The 18,929-nt window shown below is 38.2% G+C and overlaps 1 protein-coding gene across 1 annotated transcript; it reads left to right on the top strand.

Annotated features, from left to right (window-relative positions):
* The first annotated feature begins 8,037 nt into the window (after window positions 1-8,037).
* On the top strand, window positions 8,038-13,971 carry LOC144654990 (collagen triple helix repeat-containing protein 1-like). Its single transcript, XM_078515218.1, has 3 exons — window positions 8,038-8,169; window positions 12,791-13,024; window positions 13,309-13,971. The coding sequence occupies exons 1-3, from the start codon at window positions 8,068-8,070 to the stop codon at window positions 13,651-13,653; spliced, it is 681 nt and encodes a 226-aa protein (XP_078371344.1). The 5' UTR covers window positions 8,038-8,067; the 3' UTR covers window positions 13,654-13,971.
* Window positions 13,972-18,929: the final 4,958 nt, after the last annotated feature.

The following is an 18,929-nucleotide window of genomic DNA, read 5'->3' as shown; positions in this document are numbered from 1 at the left end:
CTTAAAGAGAATGACTCTTAGCTCCTTCAGGGAGCTGTAGTAGTAGCTGTCAGAAAGTGACAGACTCTCAGCACTTGACATTTCTGATAAAATCTAGAAGAAATTTAAAGCATTTTCTGATTTGTTATGTGCAGTTAATCAAAGACCACGGGTCTAATATCTGTGCTACTTAGCTCCTTCAATCTCACACGTAATTCTCTCCCCGAGATGAAAGTTGCAATTTCTTTTGCTTTGTTGATACTGCAATGTCTGCTGTTGCCTGCAGACTGTGCTGTATATGGTAAGAAAAATGTCTCCACTTCTGCTAAGGTAAGGTTTCGTTGCTTGTAAGAAAGAGTAAAAATCATTGACATACTGACCTAATATAGCAGCTTATAACCTCAAAATCCAGTTGCATATTTGTTCAAAAAAACAGTTTACCGAGCTACGCTTCAAAAATTATCGAGAGTTAGGCTTCTTATTTAACCGTCATTCTTAATTTGTTTTTCCAGTGGAACAAACGTAATCACTGCAATGGTAGATTTCTTTGCAAATATAACTTGAAATATCTCAACTGACCGTCTCCAGAATTCTGGCTAAAATCTGGCTTTTCTTAGCTTGATATGGACAGATATGGGCATAGAACATAGGTTCATTCAACGCTTCTCCCGCACGTAACGACCAAACAACAAAAAAAAAAAAAACGGCTGCGAAGGAACAAAATGTGCGTGGGGTGGTCAACACTTTGCTTGTTTGAATAAAGCAGTAGATTCAGTAGAAAGGGTTTGTATAACTTCAATATCGCGATGTGATGTTAATCATGGAGCGATCCTATTTAACAAGGCTGAGGTGTGCAGCATATTATGCATTGGTTGGAAACTGAAAAAAAAAAATGAAAAAAATGTTGTAGACAAGAAAAGTTTCAAGTTTCACGATAATAAAATGATATGTCAAGTTTGAAAAGAGCGTACTCTCCTGGTTCTTCACACTTCGTCAGATAAAGATTACTTCCCAAACATAGTTCATAACCATTTTGTTTGAATTATTGGCCGATGAAAACAAACTACTAATACGATTGATGTTTTCAAATGTCCTTCAAAGGCGTCCCAAACTCACGATTCGAAAAATCGATCGAAAAAATGAATTTTGTAAGCGTTTGGATGATTTATGTAAGCGTATGAATGATTTATATAAGCGTATCGAGTGGGAAGTGACTACTTAAGTGCGTGGTGTTTTGTTACAATTATGGCCGTTTGGAATTTGCCTTTGTATGGAGTTTGAAATAACGTGGGATAAAAACGCTCGACAATATAAAATTTTACCTTCTTTTCAATAAAATAAAGAAAACTTGTATTCACCTTTCTTGGCTTCTGTTCTCTTTTTGGGTTATTTCATAGTTTTCTGTTTTTTTTTTTTTTTTTTTTTTTTTTTTTTTTTTTTAAGGAATTTAAGGTTTTTGTCGTAGCCTTTATTACACATATATAAAAAATACCGTCCTTGCAATGCCTTTTTTAACTTTTTAATTTTAAGTTACTTCAGATAAGAAAAATATTCCCACTACTGCTAAGTTAAAGAGAAGGTTAATAAACAAAACTAACAAAATGTTTCGTCAATGCTGATTATGCGTACATCTAATGTTTTTCAAAAGCATAGATTGTTGGCGTGTCGTTACATTGTCAGCTGTTTTTTAGTATGTTTACCATAATCTACGAATAAAAACAAGTTATGCAACGCTTTTGAGTGGTATACTTAGCAATTATTCCACGAGCGCGCGTTGGATATGAGTTGCCTATAACGATCTCATATCCAAGAAGCGCGAGTGGAATAATTCTCTTTATTAAAAACGCCCATAGAACTGCAATATTTGAGCTCCCCAGCTGTTTTCGTTGACGCTTATCGGCTACTACATTTGTGGTCAATGGTATACAGTGGAACCCCGTTGATACGGACACCAAGGGGGTGGGGGCCCCAGAGTTTTCGTCCTATTAAAGCGCAGCGAAATATTTTTGCATTGAGTAGAAAGCCCGTAGCGTACTCTACAAGATGACATAATTTTTGTTGGCTGTGACGACATTATAATTATAGCCGCCATCATGGATCCGCCATCTTGGATTTCACCATCTTCTAAGAAAGTCAGAAAATAACGGAAATTGATACAAAATCAAGCCACAATGCTTATGGAATGCAAAAATAATCAAAGCGTACAATTCTGTTAAAAAAAAAAAACCTAGAAAAAATGAACATGGCAACGTCAAATATCATTGACATTCAGATATCAAAATTTCCGCAAGGGATGAATGAAGAGCTACTGAAAGTTTCAGCATTGTAGAGTAAATCCTCTTTTCAAAATTTCGAAAGACCTTACGGGGAGTGGCAACCACCGCCCCACCCCACCCCTCCATTTTACGTTCGAGGGTTAAGCGGGGTCTCAGAAAAAAAGTCACCGATACACGTTTTATCGACACAAAGACGAAGGCAAACATTTTAACGGCAACAAAACGTTGTGTCATTGTACTGTAACTGTAACAAACTTGCAAACTGTGAACTCTCTGACTAAAATTAATAGTTTTACGAAAACCTTACGATATAGTCAAACACTCAAACTAACCTTTAATAAACTCAACAGTGGAATTATTTATTTGAAAATGTCGCAACTTTACTATATACAAGAAATTAAACACATATTAACAGCAACAGAACGTTTTCTATTAATTTTCCTTCGTAACTGAAATTCTGACCGTAACCGTTCTAATACTCTACAAACTCATTTGAAAACGTGGGTAACTTTGCTTTGCACGAAAGCTGTCAGCTTGCAACACAACCAGGCGGACTGAAGATTCGACAAAACCTTGCAAGTCACGCTTAAGCTACTCTTTATTATGAAATCGTTTTAGTTCGTCGAATTCTGTTATTATTTGAACAGGGTAATGTTGGCAAATAATCGCGACAATGAAAATTGACAGTGCACAGTTAACTATGTCCGTAAAGCGGGGTTGACAATGTATGACAGTTTGTCACTCAGGACACAGAAAAGTGTCCGTTGTCCGTATTAACGGGTGTGCGTATTAAGCGGGTTAATTTTAGAGAAAATTTATCAGGTTTTCGACGGGACCAACGAAACTGTCCTTATACCGGGGTGTCCGTATTAAGCGGGTGTACGTAAAGCGGGGTTCCACTGTATGAGAAAATGCAAGTGACTCCGAGTCTTGGGATATTCCGTATTATTAAAAACTAGCAATGGTATATTGCAATTCCTGCGTTTTGATTGGTTAACAGGCAATGGTATATGAGCTCATATACCATTGACCACAAATATGGTAGCCAAAACGCTGGGGAGCTCAAATATTGCAATTCTTGGGCGTTTTTAATAAAAGAATTATTCCACTCGCGCTTCTTGGATATGAGATCGTTATAGCCAACTCGGCGCTACGCGCCTCGTTGGCTATCTTCTATCTCATATCCAACGCGTGCTTGTGGAATAATTATAAGGATACCACGAGAAAGTGTTGTGTAACTATTTTATAGCATGCCATAGAAAATACGCTTACCAAATTTCGTATAGCCTGCGTAGCTGGCGGTATTGTTGAGTTTTTAAGTGCCTAACAGTAAGCGGCGAAGCCGCGACAACGAGCAGCGCAGCCGCGAGTGGCTTGGGGAGGAGAAGCTGAAATACCGCCTGCCCGGATGGGCTGCCTTTTTGGCTTCCGCCAACTTATTTGCATTTTGACAAACTGTTGACAGGTTCTGGGGCTTGGAATAACCCAGACGATCTATTTTGACAGTCACGTCCCCGATAAACTCGGTTTCATAACGATAGTCGACGAAACACTACAAGTCGGACTCTTCATTCGGCAAAAATCTACTGAGGAGAAAGTACATCTTTCGAAACTAACCGGGCTTCGACAGGAGCGCTCACAGCGAACAAGGGAACCTATTCAAAACCTAAACATCGAACTCAAAAGCCAAAACGCTCGATCAAATTAATACAAGAAGCATAACATTCACAACACAGAATGTCTTTCTATAAAACTAACATTTAGACACATGTACAGTCTCTATGATCTACTGGGGAAGCCGGACAAAGATAAATATGTCATCCGTGAAATGATACAATACATCCTAACCTGCGATCAGGCGTTCTTTTTTATGTATTGCAGGTTACAATACATCTTGCAACAGTATAACAGGTAATCAACATTTAATTCACGGAATATTTCAGACCATGTCCTTCCAGAACGAACATGTTGAGAGTAAATGGCATATCTTGCAAATAAAAATGAGCCAGAACGCCAGAACAAACCGCACTAGCGAAACGAAACATGAGGCAAATTACAGAGCTTGAGGTGTCACACTCTTCAAACCGGAAACCGCGGTGCATACGCGTGCAGACCTGTGACCTCTAGACTGTCCAGATTTTCTATTTAGCAGTATTACGGCTTTTTACTGCCTCAAATTACACCGCATATAGTACCCTTCAAATACAAGTGAGAAAAAAAGGTCCAAGGACCGAATTTAATATAAAACGGCAAACACACATAAGAGTCGTGTGGGCCTGTCACCCGGGGGGGGGGGGGACTCCTATATGAAACGGACGGGGATGCTCGTCGGAAATTTTGAAAAGAACCCCTAAAAGAGACCAATCTGGGTGTGGCTCAAGCTTTTCTTGACCCTTAAAAGATACCAAAAAACTAAGAATAGAATGTATATTTGTATATTTCTTCGTTTGTAACCCTAAACGAGACCATCTCGGCTTAAAATATTGGCGTTTTGCCCGTAACCCCCTAAGCGAGACGACGAGCATCCCCGGGTCTTTTCTCGCCCGTTCGAAATTACCAAGGGAAAAGCCCTGGGAACGAGGTTGGATATTTGGATATACTATGTATGCTATAAGTTTCATTGTGATTGCTTAAATATTCTGGAAGTTACATGGGGGGGGGAGGGGCTTCCGAAGACCCCCTCCCCCCGGTTAGAGAGAGTCAAAAAAGCCCGGTCTGAATAGGGTTAAGTTAGCATGAAAGAAGTTATTTTGGAAAATTTTCAATTTGGGGTTAAATTGAACAAGGACAAACGTTCACTCTCACGACGTCTATCGATCTCATTTTTCCTTTATCACAGGCCAACTTTGGAGGATTGCCGAAATTTGACCAAATTCTCACGCTTTATATCAAAGAAATGTTTCCAAATATTGTAGACTAGATTTTTGAGAATCTCTCAAACAGCCTAATTTGGTTATAGATCCATGATAACCGTCACGAATATATTACCGTCACGAACATGAAATATAACAATAGAGTTGATGTTTGCGGGCGTAAATATGTTTTTGGCCCGACTCAGGCTCATTTTAGCCCGAGCCGCAGGCGAGGGCTAAAATGAGCTCTGTGCCAAAAACTAGGGGGGTGGTCAATCTCAGGTTTGAAAAGGCTGAAAATCATTTAAATGCCACCAATCTTAATCATTTCAGAGGGCATTTAGTTAAGGAATCAAAACCAGTAAGCGATATCTTGAACGCTGCCGACTTGCGAGTTGGCGTTTATTTCTGATTGTAAACCAGGTTTAAAAGTTTAAAAAAACTCCGCAGAAAACCGCAAAATTACTCAAAACAATCTTTGCTTGAAAAGGAAATTACAAAATTGTATCAGCAGTAAAGAAATAGTCGTCATGTAGAAGTGTTTAAATTAATTGTGCTGCTAACTGAACTGGCAGTTTGGAATATGCCTGAAATTCAACTGAGCGAGTTTCGCTCGACGACGACAAACTTACATTCACTTCGCCGCCTGGATTCTTCTTTAAGTTTCTGTAATTCCTCTTCATCTAGCTGAGAAGACTGAGAATTTGCTTCCCCGTTCAGTCCTTCAACAATTTTGTCGTTATAAAGCTTAAAACAGTTTGCAATTGCAGATGGAAGCGTTTCGACTCAAGGAGCTTGAAGTGATGCCAGCTTTTGCCAGCCAGCAAGAAAACGGCGCCAACAGTTGAATGGTTTTCAGTTCTGATTGGCTGGCTTCGTTATTTTCTTGTTTCTGATTGGTCCACGGCAGCGGGCTAAAATATATTTTAGCCCGTTGAATTCTCCATTTTAGCCCGCAAATTTCGCCACAATGCCCGATGAAATGATTATAATATAGAGTAACTTTAAGTTTACCCTTTCTGTGGCAGTTTTTCAAAGCACGAAATAAAAAGAAATTATAAGTTGCTAAGATTGGACGACTTGGAGGTCATTGCGCAACCACCATCATCGACGAAGGCATGTGTTCTAGCTATCGCCGATGATGAAGAAAATTTAAGAAATATAACTCTAAAATACCACTTTATTTACCTACTAGAAGATGGTTTTCCATGTTCTATAAGAAAATAATGCACGGTTGAGGTCTATAAAAGCTGCTAGTGGATGCCCGAGCCGTAAGGCGAGGGCATTCAGCTGCTTTTATAGACCTCAAAAGTGCATTATTTTCTTATAGGACATAGGAAAACCATCTTCTAGTGGGTTTAGAATATAGCATTAAAAAGAGCACAGAACTTACAAGACTCGCGGCCGCTCACGGCTGCTCACGGTATTACAAACGCACGCAACATCGAAAGTGAAAGTTTAGTTTATTCTTTTCTTTGGCGGCTTCTTTATAAATAAACCAAGATACCATTTCATTCATATTTCCTATTTATAGTCCTTTCTCCGACTACCAAAAGATTCTCACAAAGCCGACAAATCTAGTTGAGATATTTACGCATTCAAGCCTACTTCAATTTCATTCAAATGAAAAATTTCCATGCGTTCGTTTCGCAGCAAGTTTTTTAAATTCGCCTCTAATTTCGATTTAAAAAGAACAAAAGTGGAGTGTTCTGTCTTCAGATTGTGGCTAAAAATGGTTTCTTACCTCAAAGCGTTTCTAGAGTCCGGCTTGTTTTGCTAAATAATTTCCAAACAATTTCGGTAGTTCACGGCAAAATAGTGGCGTACACAACTCCAAAGAAAAACAGCAAATTTCAACGATTCTTTCTTCATCTGTCGCTTCCTTTGGCACTGTCTTACTTCCATTTAAGCATGTAAAACGTTTTTGATAAAAACTTGCTGCTTTAAAGCATTTTAAACAGCAAAACAAGAGAATAGAGGCGAAATCGACGAAGTCACGCGTTCAGCGAAACTCGACAAACAATTCGCACATCCGGGGTACCGGGCTTCTATAGTTTTCAGCTATGTTCTATTAAAAATAATGCCCGCTAGAATTCCATTGCGCGTATACAGCGGCTATATTCTAATACTCAATAAAAAGATGTTTTATCGTTTGAATGATTTAAAAATAGGCGAACCTTTGCGAATACAATACTGATTTGATTTTACTTATATCGGTAACAAGATGTATATCGCAGCTCTTTTTTTTTTTTCCTCTCTTGCAAACGAAGTTGCCCGATTTTTTTATTCCTTCTAAACAGACCATCTGTAGATAATTTACCTTTTTGTTAAATGACAATTACTCAATCAACATAACTGGGAAGATAACGGTCTTTCGATATACTGTAACTTTATGAGTCCCAAAATTATCCTGGAAGTACCATACAGCAGTTTGCTCTTTCAAAATGCAAACTTGTCATTGTAACAAGATGTTCGAAACACACCGAAAGTTAAAAGATAGTTCTTAAAGGTGGTTTTAATTGTTTTTGCTAGAAGGTAATCATACAGAGTGACAATAAGCTCTATAATCCGCCATATTAGCTCATTTAGGAATCGATCAAAATCGGCATTCTCCATAATTTCCAAAGTAAAAATCAATAGAGCTTTAAAACATCCATTACGTAGTAAGGGCTCCAAATCGTGATTGCGTGCAAAATTGTAGCCAAATCGGTGAAGTACCATGGCCGTGACTTCTCAGTTGATATTGCTCGATTCTTAAAGAGAATGACTCTTAGCTCCTTCAGGGAGCTGTAGTAGTAGCTGTCAGAAAGTGACAGACTCTCAGCACTTGACATTTCTGATAAAATCTAGAAGAAATTTAAAGCATTTTCTGATTTGTTATGTGCAGTTAAACAAAGACCACGGGTCTAATATCTGTGCTACTTAGCTCCTTCAATCTCACACGTAATTCTCTCCCCGAGATGAAAGTTGCAATTTCTTTTGCTTTGTTGATACTGCAATGTCTGCTGTTGCCTGCAGACTGTGCTGTATATGGTAAGAAAAATGTCTCCACTTCTGCTAAGGTAAGGTTTCGTTGCTTGTAAGAAAGAGTAAAAATCATTGACATACTGACCTAATATAGCAGCTTATAACCTCAACATCCAGTTGCATATTTGTTCAAAAAAACAGTTTACCGAGCTACGCTTCAAAAATTATCGAGAGTTAGGCTTCTAATTTAACCGTCATTCTTAATTTGTTTTTCCAGTGGAACAAACGTAATCACTGCAATGGTAGATTTCTTTGCAAATATAACTTGAAATATCTCAACTGACCGTCTCCAGAATTCTGGCTAAAATCTGGCTTTTCTTAGCTTGATATGGACAGATATGGGCATAGAACATAGGTTCATTCAACGCTTCTCCCGCACGTAACGACCAAACAACAAAAAAAAAAAAACGGCTGCGAAGGAACAAAATGTGCGTGGGGTGGTCAACACTTTGCTTGTTTGAATAAAGCAGTAGATTCAGTAGAATGGGTTTGTATAACTTCAATATCGCGATGTGATGTTAATCATGGAGCGATCCTATTTAACAAGGCTGAGGTGTGCAGCATATTATGCATTGGTTGGAAACTGAAAAAAAAAAAAATTGAAAAAAATGTTGTAGACAAGAAAAGTTTCAAGTTTCACGATAATAAAATGATATGTCAAGTTTGAAAAGAGCGTACTCTCCTGGTTCTTCACACATCGTCAGATAAAGATTACTTCCCAAACATAGTTCATAACCATTTTGTTTGAATTATTGGCCGATGAAAACAAACTACTAATACGATTGATGTTTTCAAATGTCCTTCAAAGGCGTCCCAAACTCACGATTCGAAAAATCGATCGAAAAAATGAATTTTGTAAGCGTTTGGATGATTTATGTAAGCGTATGAATGATTTATATAAGCGTATCGAGTGGGAAGTGACTACTTAAGTGCGTGGTGTTTTGTTACAATTATGGCCGTTTGGAATTTGCCTTTGTATGGAGTTTGAAATAACGTGGGATAAAAACGCTCGACAATATAAAATTTTACCTTCTTTTCAATAAAATAAAGAAAACTTGTATTCACCTTTCTTGGCTTCTGTTCTCTTTTTGGGTTATTTCATAGTTTTCTGTTTTTTTTTTTTTTTTTTTTTTTTAAGGAATTTAAGGTTTTTGTCGTAGCCTTTATTACACATATATAAAAAATACCGTCCTTGCAATGCCTTTTTTAACTTTTTAATTTTAAGTTACTTCAGATAAGAAAAATATTCCCACTACTGCTAAGTTAAAGAGAAGGTTAATAAACAAAACTAACAAAATGTTTCGTCAATGCTGATTATGCGTACATCTAATGTTTTTCAAAAGCATAGATTGTTGGCGTGTCGTTACATTGTCAGCTGTTTTTTAGTATGTTTACCATAATCTACGAATAAAAACAAGTTATGCAACGCTTTTGAGTGGTATACTTAGCAATTATTCCACGAGCGCGCGTTGGATATGAGTTGCCTATAACGATCTCATATCCAAGAAGCGCGAGTGGAATAATTCTCTTTATTAAAAACGCCCATAGAACTGCAATATTTGAGCTCCCCAGCTGTTTTCGTTGACGCTTATCGGCTACTACATTTGTGGTCAATGGTATACAGTGGAACCCCGTTGATACGGACACCAAGGGGGTGGGGGCCCCAGAGTTTTCGTCCTATTAAAGCGCAGTGAAATATTTTTGCATTGAGTAGAAAGCCCGTAGCGTACTCTACAAGATGACATAATTTTTGTTGGCTGTGACGACATTATAATTATAGCCGCCATCATGGATCCGCCATCTTGGATTTCACCATCTTCTAAGAAAGTCAGAAAATAACGGAAATTGATACAAAATCAAGCCACAATGCTTATGGAATGCAAAAATAATCAAAGCGTACAATTCTGTTAAAAAAACCTAGAAAAAATGAACATGGCAACGTCAAATATCATTGACATTGACATATCAAAATTTCCGCAAGGGATGAATGAAGAGCTACTGAAAGTTTCAGCATTGTAGAGTAAATCCTCTTTTCAAAATTTCGAAAGACCTTACGGGGAGTGGCAACCACCGCCCCACCCCACCCCTCCATTTTACGTTCGAGGGTTAAGCGGGGTCTCAGAAAAAAAGTCACCGATACACGTTTTATCGACACAAAGACGAAGGCAAACATTTTAACGGCAACGAAACGTTGTGTCATTGTACTGTAACTGTAACAAACTTGCAAACTGTGAACTCTCTGACTAAAATTAATAGTTTTACGAAAACCTTACGATATAGTCAAACACTCAAACTAACCTTTAATAAACTCAACAGTGGATTTATTTTTTTAAAAATGTCGCAACTTTACTATATACAAGAAATTAAACACATATTAACAGCAACAGAACGTTTTCTATTAATTTTCCTTCGTAACTGAAATTCTGACCGCAACCGTTCTAATACTCTACAAACTCATTTGAAAACGTGGGTAACTTTGCTTTGCACGAAAGCTGTCAGCTTGCAACACAACCAGGCGGACTGAAGATTCGACAAAACCTTGCAAGTCACGCTTAAGCTACTCTTTATTATGAAATCGTTTTAGTTCGTCGAATTCTGTTATTATTTGAACAGGGTAATGTTGGCAAATAATCGCGACAATGAAAATTGACAGTGCACAGTTAACTATGTCCGTAAAGCGGGGTTGACAATGTATGACAGTTTGTCACTCAGGACACAGAAAAGTGTCCGTTGTCCGTATTAACGGGTGTGCGTATTAAGCGGGTTAATTTTAGAGAAAATTTATCAGGTTTTCGACGGGACCAACGAAACTGTCCTTATACCTGGGTGTCCGTATTAAGCGGGTGTACGTAAAGCGGGGTTCCACTGTATGAGAAAATGCAAGTGACTCCGAGTCTTGGGATATTCCGTATTATTAAAAACTAGCAATGGTATATTGCAATTCCTGCGTTTTGATTGGTTAACAGGCAATGGTATATGAGCTCATATACCATTGACCACAAATATGGTAGCCAAAACGCTGGGGAGCTCAAACTGAGATTGCAATTCTTGGGCGTTTTTAATAAAAGAATTATTCCACTCGCGCTTCTTAGATATGAGATCGTTATAGCCAACTCGGCGCTACGCGCCTCGTTGGCTATCTTCTATCTCATATCCAACGCGTGCTTGTGGAATAATTATAAGGATACCACGAGAGAGTGTTGTGTAACTATTTTATAGCATGCCATAGAAAATACGCTTACCAAATTTCGTATAGCCTGCGTAGCTGGCGGTATTGTTGAGTTTTTAAGTGCCTAACAGTAAGCGGAGAAGCCGCGACAACGAGCGGCGCAGCCGCGAGTGGCTTGGGGAGGAGAAGCTCCTCCCCAAGCCACTCGCGGCTGCGCCGCTCGTTGTCGCGGCTTCGCCACTTGCTGTTGGGCACTTAAAAACCCAACAATACCGCCAGCTACGCAGGCTAAATTTCGTCAGGAATAAGATTGCTGCGCATGATGGGAAAGTTGAGTTGAATACCGTCAAATATGCATCGGCTTTCCTGAATTTTGATTGGCTGTATTTTGTATGGCATGGTATAAAGAGCTGCATTCATCAATCTGCCATAGCATACGTGGCAGGCGCTTAATAAGCAGGGAGGTAGGGGGAGGTTAATGTGGAGTTATGGAAAAAAAGTCTTATTAAAGCATTTTTCAATGCTATGTATCGAAATAAACTTAGAAAAATAGCTTCCCTTTCTTCTTCCAAGCTTTTCCAGATTTTTTGAGATTTCCGTTGCCTTTTAAAATATTGCTTTATCAAGAAACGGCAAAAAACCGCAAACGGAAACTGCAAAAATCAAGAAACTTTAGATGGCGGAAAAGAACCTTGGTATGTCCGATATCGAGTCAAAATAAGCACTGTGCAAAGCGAAGTGTCTTTACTATTATTAAAAACTAGCAATGGTATATTGCAATTCCTGCGTTTTGATTGTTTAACAGAAAATGGTATATGAGCTCATACACCATTGACCACAAATATGGTAGCCGATACGCGTCAACGAAAACAGCTGGGGAGCTGTTGGATATAAGATAGTTATAGGCAATATATATGAGATAGTTATAGGCAACTCGGCGCTACGCGCGTCGTTGGCTATCTACCATCTCATATCCAACGCGCACTTGTGGAATAATTGTTAATTATATTATCAAATAAAAAAAACTAGACACTCGGGATTTACACCGATAAGAAACGCAAGTTCACGATCTGCTCGTATTTTAACAGACGTCCTCCTCTGAGCGATCTTTTCCGCTTTATTTCCATCTGGAAGTTATGATTCGCACTAAAAAGAAAGCAGGTTTAAACTTGTTTTGATTGTGTTGAAAGTTTCCGTTGCCTAAGTTTATTTCGATTCACAGCGTTGGAAATTGCTTTGATAGGAATATCGAGAACTTCGCCAATTTTAGGCATAGTTTTGCATATTTAATGAGCTAAAACCACTATTTTTTGTTTTTTGTTCATTTCTCGAAAACCATAAATTCCTAGAATATTAGAATAATATTTTCGAGTAAAGTTCCTCAAAGGTGTTCTTCTAGCAAAGTTTCAGGATTTTAGATTTTTCGAGCCCGTCCAACGATTCTTCGTATTCTGAGTCAGAGGCCCTTAACTTTCTTTAATTCACAGCAGCCTAGTATGTGCTTGCAAGGATCACCCGGTATGCCTGGCCGAAATGGATATAACGGGTTACCAGGCCGCGACGGCCGAGATGGCGCGAAAGGTGATAAGGGCGTGGTTGGTCCCCCCGGGTCACGTGGTGTTAAAGGAGACGCGGGACAAAATGGTGCAGACGCTGACCACAGAAACTGGAAACAGTGCGCGTGGAGGAGTCGAGACAACCGTGACATTGGTCTTATTAAGGTATGCTTTATTTTCGGGGAAAAGAAGGTAACGTATATTTGACATTCACGATTTGATGTTCCCTTGAATTCCATTTCTTTTCAAACATACGATGGATAATGCTTCCTATACAAAACTGAACTGAGAACATTCCAGCTACTACTAATTCAGTGACATTATTTCACTACTGTTCAAAAGAGAAAATTTTTTATGTACCATATTTGCACTCAACTTGGAAATAGCTGGCACCTTTGCCTTTGTATCAACTCATGTTAATAAATGAAGTTTTTTTTTATTTTCTGCAGGATTGCGTTTTCGGCAAGAAAAAAAATGACACCGCTCTCCGTGTGGTTTACCAAGGCAACTTTTATATGGGTTGCAACAGCTGCTGCAAGCGATGGTTCATCAGCTTCAATGGCGCCGAGTGCAACGGTCCACTGCCTATTGACGTCGTTTGGTGGATAAATAGCCTTAGTCAGCAAACTCACAAACCCGGAGCAATAGAAGGCTTCTGTGAGAACATTCACAAGGGCAAAATCCGTGTTGGTATCAACATTGGAAACTGTCCTGGATGGGGAGACGCTAACGGTATTACAGGCTGGAACTCAGTGTCCCGCTTAATGATCGAAGAAGTTCCACGGTCCCAGTAATCAGTTGGTTATTCATAAGAATAACGCTGATGTCAGCAATGTATTAGGGGTTGATTTAAGGTGCAAAATTGTATACGGAATGCTTGCCCCTTGTTAATATAACAAATAATTCATATACTGTTTTCTCAATAAAACAATTAATCATTCATCTTGATTAATGCGCGGCGATAATCTAATGCATACCGATTTCTGGAAGGAGGCGGATATTTGTTTTGCTGTTAAAAAATTGTGCGATGCTGCTATGTTATGGAACGCCTAAAAAATGTAAAAATCCACCCGTTGAATGGACATAGAACTGAAGTATCTGCCTCGTCCCCAGTCGCTCGCGATCGTTGGAAGAAATGCTAGTTTACTCGCGCTTCGCGCTCGCCCCCAATCCTCTCACTCGCGCTACGTGCTTGCAATTCTCCCATTGCGACTTTCTATCAGAATCTGCGCTAAATCAGCTTGGGAAAGCCTGTGGAGGAGGCAGCTGAAGTATTTAAAGACAATAACCACAAAAGAAAATAACCACAATTTATTTACCAATGATTGGGAGTGGTAAAGGTCAGCAGAATTACTACTATGATTTTTGAGCAGCCATCCACTAAAAGTGAGCAGCAAGAATAAATTTATTTTGGATGACGTGAAAATGGAGGTCTGGCTTATGGCTACAATGAGCGAGAATCTTTGGTGAGGTGAAATAAATTAAGATGAAATGCTCGTGGGAGTCTTTTTAATTTATGCAGCATAATTTATAATTTGACGTTACCACACGATAAGTCTACTTGATTGACAGATTGACAGAGTAGGGTACCCAACGCTGATTAGCTAGCACCAAAATAAAAGCAGACGTTTCGTTACTGAACCATGTTGCAGTTGTGTTTATGTGGGACTTTTTAATTTGCGATTCTAGGTGAGAAAGTGAGAAAACTTTTACTAATAGGGCTTGCATTAACCTTCTCCTTTAGGAGAATTTAAAAAGACCCGTATAAATTTTTTTCCGCTTACGAGAGGTTTTTGAAGCTCAAATAGAATAAATAAATATTCACGATCGAGAAGACAGAGGCTTAACTATGCATTGTTCTCACACAAAGCCCGGGAACGCGCTTGAGTGACCACGTATATAAACATATAAACATTAACCCTAGGCCCTCGCTGACTTTGAACGCTTATAACTAGAAAAGAAAATGAATTGAAACATACTAAAAACTGAAATATTTTTACAACCGGCAAAGGGAACACAGATAAAGTAACTGCTAGTTAAGATATCTACACAACTCTAGTAATTATTTGGATGGTAAAAGTTGAGTATACTGTTAGTTGAAGGGGACTTGTGATCCATTCTGCCATTTTGGAATATGAATCTGCTGTTTTAAGCCAGCGGACTTATAACAAACACCTTACATTGTTCTGGTTTATGCGTTGCTATGTGCAGTACTGATTTTCCACTTCCGGTTTCACTGAGTTGATATTAGAGGAGTCCGATATACGGCGTCAAAACGCACCGATAACAACACGAGATACATAAAAAGTACTACTCAGAGAAGATATCAACAAACACTCGACGAAAAAAGAGGCGGATAAATCAAGGTTTAGCCCAGCAGCCAACCGAGTTTCGTCACAAAAAATAATTATGCTCTTCACCTTCGCTGAGTACTGTAGCTTCACCAGTCTATCTCCTCGAAGGAATTCTGTTACTTGATCGATATTTTAGCATTCGCCGTATAGAAATTTGGAAGCGCGGTACCCTCGTCGAATAGACGACCTTTTACAGTTGGTGTTAACCTGACGTGCATGTAACTTGTGTAAAAAAGGCGCGATGAACGTACCTTGCAATATATATCACTGCTTTGACGAGCCTGTCGAGTCTTCAGTTGATCATTTATTTGTCTGTAACTCCAGCTCAAGGTGCTAGGAAAAATGACCGGGAAAATAAATTAATATACCTGAAAATTGAAATGCGAATCCCTGTTTATTTGTACAACTACATCCCTCAATCTCCATCGGATCGATTTCGCATAAAAATTGCCGTCGTGTTTGCCGGTCTTCCGGCCAAAAGAGTTCGAAAAATTAACGATGGAAAAAGTTGCGAGCGAGTCTTTGAGTCACTCAAGCTGCTTTACGGCAATAGTTGTTAGTTATTAGTACCTTAAACATATTCAATGAATTATTCCGTTTTATAACTTTGTTTGCAGTAGCATCGCCTGATAAATTTACATTTTCCGCGCAGTACCCTTTCTGACAATGTTTACAACCAAAATGTCAAATAAATCAAACATATACTCCAAAATGGGAAGTATTTTTATCGACCATATTGAAATTTAGTAGTCAATACATTGGATACTTCTCATAACGGATAAAACAAGACAAAATTAGACGCCTAGCCAACGGAGTTTAACCTTAACGACTTCTTAAATGTAAACTCTGTCTCCATATGTTCACAATTCCGAGAGATGGTTGTGTCAAAAATCCAATTGTCTTGCTCTCGATATTTTGATAATGAAGGACAAGTATAATTCTTTAACTTTTGACAGTTTATCCGAACACGAAAAATCTTCATAGTTGTCATTAGTGGAACAAACAATGCCTTTCATGTCTCGATGTTCAACAGGTCACAAAATTAAATTCTGAAGCTAAAGGCTTCGAATAACTTTTTCGGACTATAAACTGAAGAAACTGTGGGTTGTGCGCTGCTCTGGCAGTTGGTTGCTCTACTCGTCAATGAAATTAAAAGAAGCAACGCCAGTGCTGTTCTCCCTCCAAGGTTAGTCTTCATGTTTTATAGAGAGCGAAAGTTGGCTTCTCTTGCAGTTTGTTTTTATCGAATTTAAAACTCCGCAATAACGTTCTAAAATGATCTACAAAATCTTTTTTCATAGCGGATGACTTATAGAGAATCCGAAAGGTTGTTAATTTCTTTCGTTTTTTTTGCTAACTGAATCCGCGAGGAGTTGATGCGATCAGATTTTCGTTAACTGAGCTATATAAAATTAAATTAAACTGGCCTCTAAATCAAAACGCCAGGAATCCTGAAAGAGCAAGATAACTTAAGCGTTAGTTTGATCATTCCACTGTTTTTCGATTTCAAAAACTGTTTTGCTTTATTTATTTTAACGACATAAAAATGTATTCACTGAGTGGACATGTGGTAGATTTGTTTTTATTATCAGACAACGAAAGCAACTGACAACTATTATGACCTCAATTTTTTCTATTTATTGTGTTACTGGAAAGTTAGCATATAATTATATGTAAATCAATTTTTGCGTACACGACATGCATCTCAACATCAAACAAAGGTTTTTATTTCCCTGAATTCATCAAATTGAAGCGAAAAGCTTATTGACAAACTGCCCTTTTTGGTATACAGTGTATATTAACTTTCTTTCTTTTTTTTATGTATATTTTTGACCATGCGCTTTGATAAACATAGACTAGCTGTTTCAATTCCTTTGAACATAAATCAGACGACGCGTACAATGTATGATTTGTGGTGAGTTGATTTTGCACGGTAATCAAAATTAAATAATAAAGAGATTGAGCATGACGTTTCTTTTTCCCGCGAACGACAACAAATCAACTTCTGCCGTCTGCCGTTCTGTGTTCGGACGCAGATATGAGAGGTTTTGTGCTTGTTATGAATGTGGGATTTATTTCTTATTTTTATGAGCGTTAAATTTTAGAATTCGATAAAAGGGTAACAAGACGAAAGGCACTCGGCAAGCTCGCGTTTACCATTTGCCGCATAACGTAATGCTTAATTCTCTAATGTCGATAGAGTTACTCAGGGAAATTTGGCTTTCTAAGCATAAAGCAATGTTTAAATTCGCTTTGTGAACCTAACTGTTGTCATATATTGTCTGCAAATAGAGCGTTTTCACTCACGTGACCAGATTTCTCCATTGTCATGGCAACCGACTTTATCCGCCATATTGGTGTTCCATCGAAGCAGAGTTTGAGTAGCGTCACACAACAGTTAGAGCATAATTTACAGTTTTTCGACTACTTTAATGCGCGAAACAATTCATTTACATTAAGATTCTTTGCATTCTCGTCGGCTGTGGCAATAAAACGGGGAAAAAGAAGGCCCAGTGGTGAAAAACTGAGTTTTTTCGTGTTCTATGTGTTATTGTCAACCAAGGCAAGTACTTGTACGTGTACATGGAATACCTGACTACGGAAAGAGGAAGATGTATTTCTGCCATAAGTAGAGACGATTTAGCTGATGCTATATGTTAGAAAATGACCGAGTTAGCAGCAAGCATTTCGAAGATGGAAGATCTGACACAGTATGTCCCAAGAAAACAAACTGATATCTGTTGGTAAGATATGAGGTGAACCAATCTTTCGCTACTCCACGAAATCCACAATAATCTAGTTTCTCACTCTAGATGTTATGATTTACAGTATCAAGCGCTTTACTGAAATCTTTAAATAATTATACCACAAGAAAGTTCGTTGCAGTCAATTGCATGTTGTACCAAGTCGATGATGCTTAGAATGGCATGATCAGTGGAGTGTTTTCACAGAAACCAAACTGTTTGCAATAAATTACTTTCTTCTTTGCCAAGAGGTATAGTATTCTCTTATGCATCAATTTTTCCAACAGTTTATTGAATATGGACAGAATTGTCTAAACTTGTTTGTAAGGCCTAAACTTGTTTATAACACAGGGGTAATTTCAGTTTTTTTTTTAAATTGCTTGGGGCAATTCCAGTAGAATTGAAAAGGAAGCATTTATTAAATATAATTTCTCGTAGTAGAGGCTTAGATATGGCATATTAAGTAGCTCTTAGGATGTTGATTGGTATACTAAAGGGTCCAGTAGACTTGCTGGCATTCAATTTTTATAATTTTATTTTCAATTTCCACAGTTGTTATGGGAAATAGAAAGAAATTATCCTGAGATGAAGGTGTGAGATACTGAAGGGGGGATTTATTTACTCTACGAACACTCTTAGCCAAAAAATATCCAATATGAACAAAAAAAGTGTTAAAAGCATAATTTTTCCATTGACTTAGGACCATTTTTTCAGCATCGTCAACAAGTAATTTAGTGGGAGTACATCCAGATCTGCATCTAAGGTTGACAAGTTGTCTTATCCCCTTCCAGTCGACTTTCTTGGAATCAGACTTATTTACATTTTTATAGTTATTTTTACTCACTTTTAGCAAGTGGTTATGCCCATTCCTAAAAGTTTAAATTTTTAATGATAATAAGTAGGTTTGGTTTTCATATACTTCTTTTAGTATGATAATTGAGTCGCTTAATGTAGTTGTCCATGGTTTGGATT

The sequence above is a fragment of the Oculina patagonica genome, chromosome 1 (assembly GCF_052425735.1).
Source record: "Oculina patagonica isolate OP01 chromosome 1, crgOcupat, whole genome shotgun sequence".
NCBI lineage: Eukaryota > Metazoa > Cnidaria > Anthozoa > Scleractinia > Oculinidae > Oculina > Oculina patagonica.
Note: the sequence above shows the minus strand (reverse complement) of the source record. Positions and strands in the feature narration are given on the sequence as shown.

What these genes read in the sequence shown, in the direction of transcription:
- LOC144654990 (XM_078515218.1), top strand. Translation starts at nt 8,068, where the DNA reads ATGAAAGTTGCAATTTCTTTTGCTTTGTTGATACTGCAATGTCTGCTG. An exon ending in ATGTCTCCACTTCTGCTAAG is followed by an intron (nt 8,170 to 12,790) that starts GTAAGGTTTCGT and finishes TTTAATTCACAG; the next exon opens with CAGCCTAGTATGTGCTTGCA. An exon ending in GTGACATTGGTCTTATTAAG is followed by an intron (nt 13,025 to 13,308) that starts GTATGCTTTATT and finishes TATTTTCTGCAG; the next exon opens with GATTGCGTTTTCGGCAAGAA.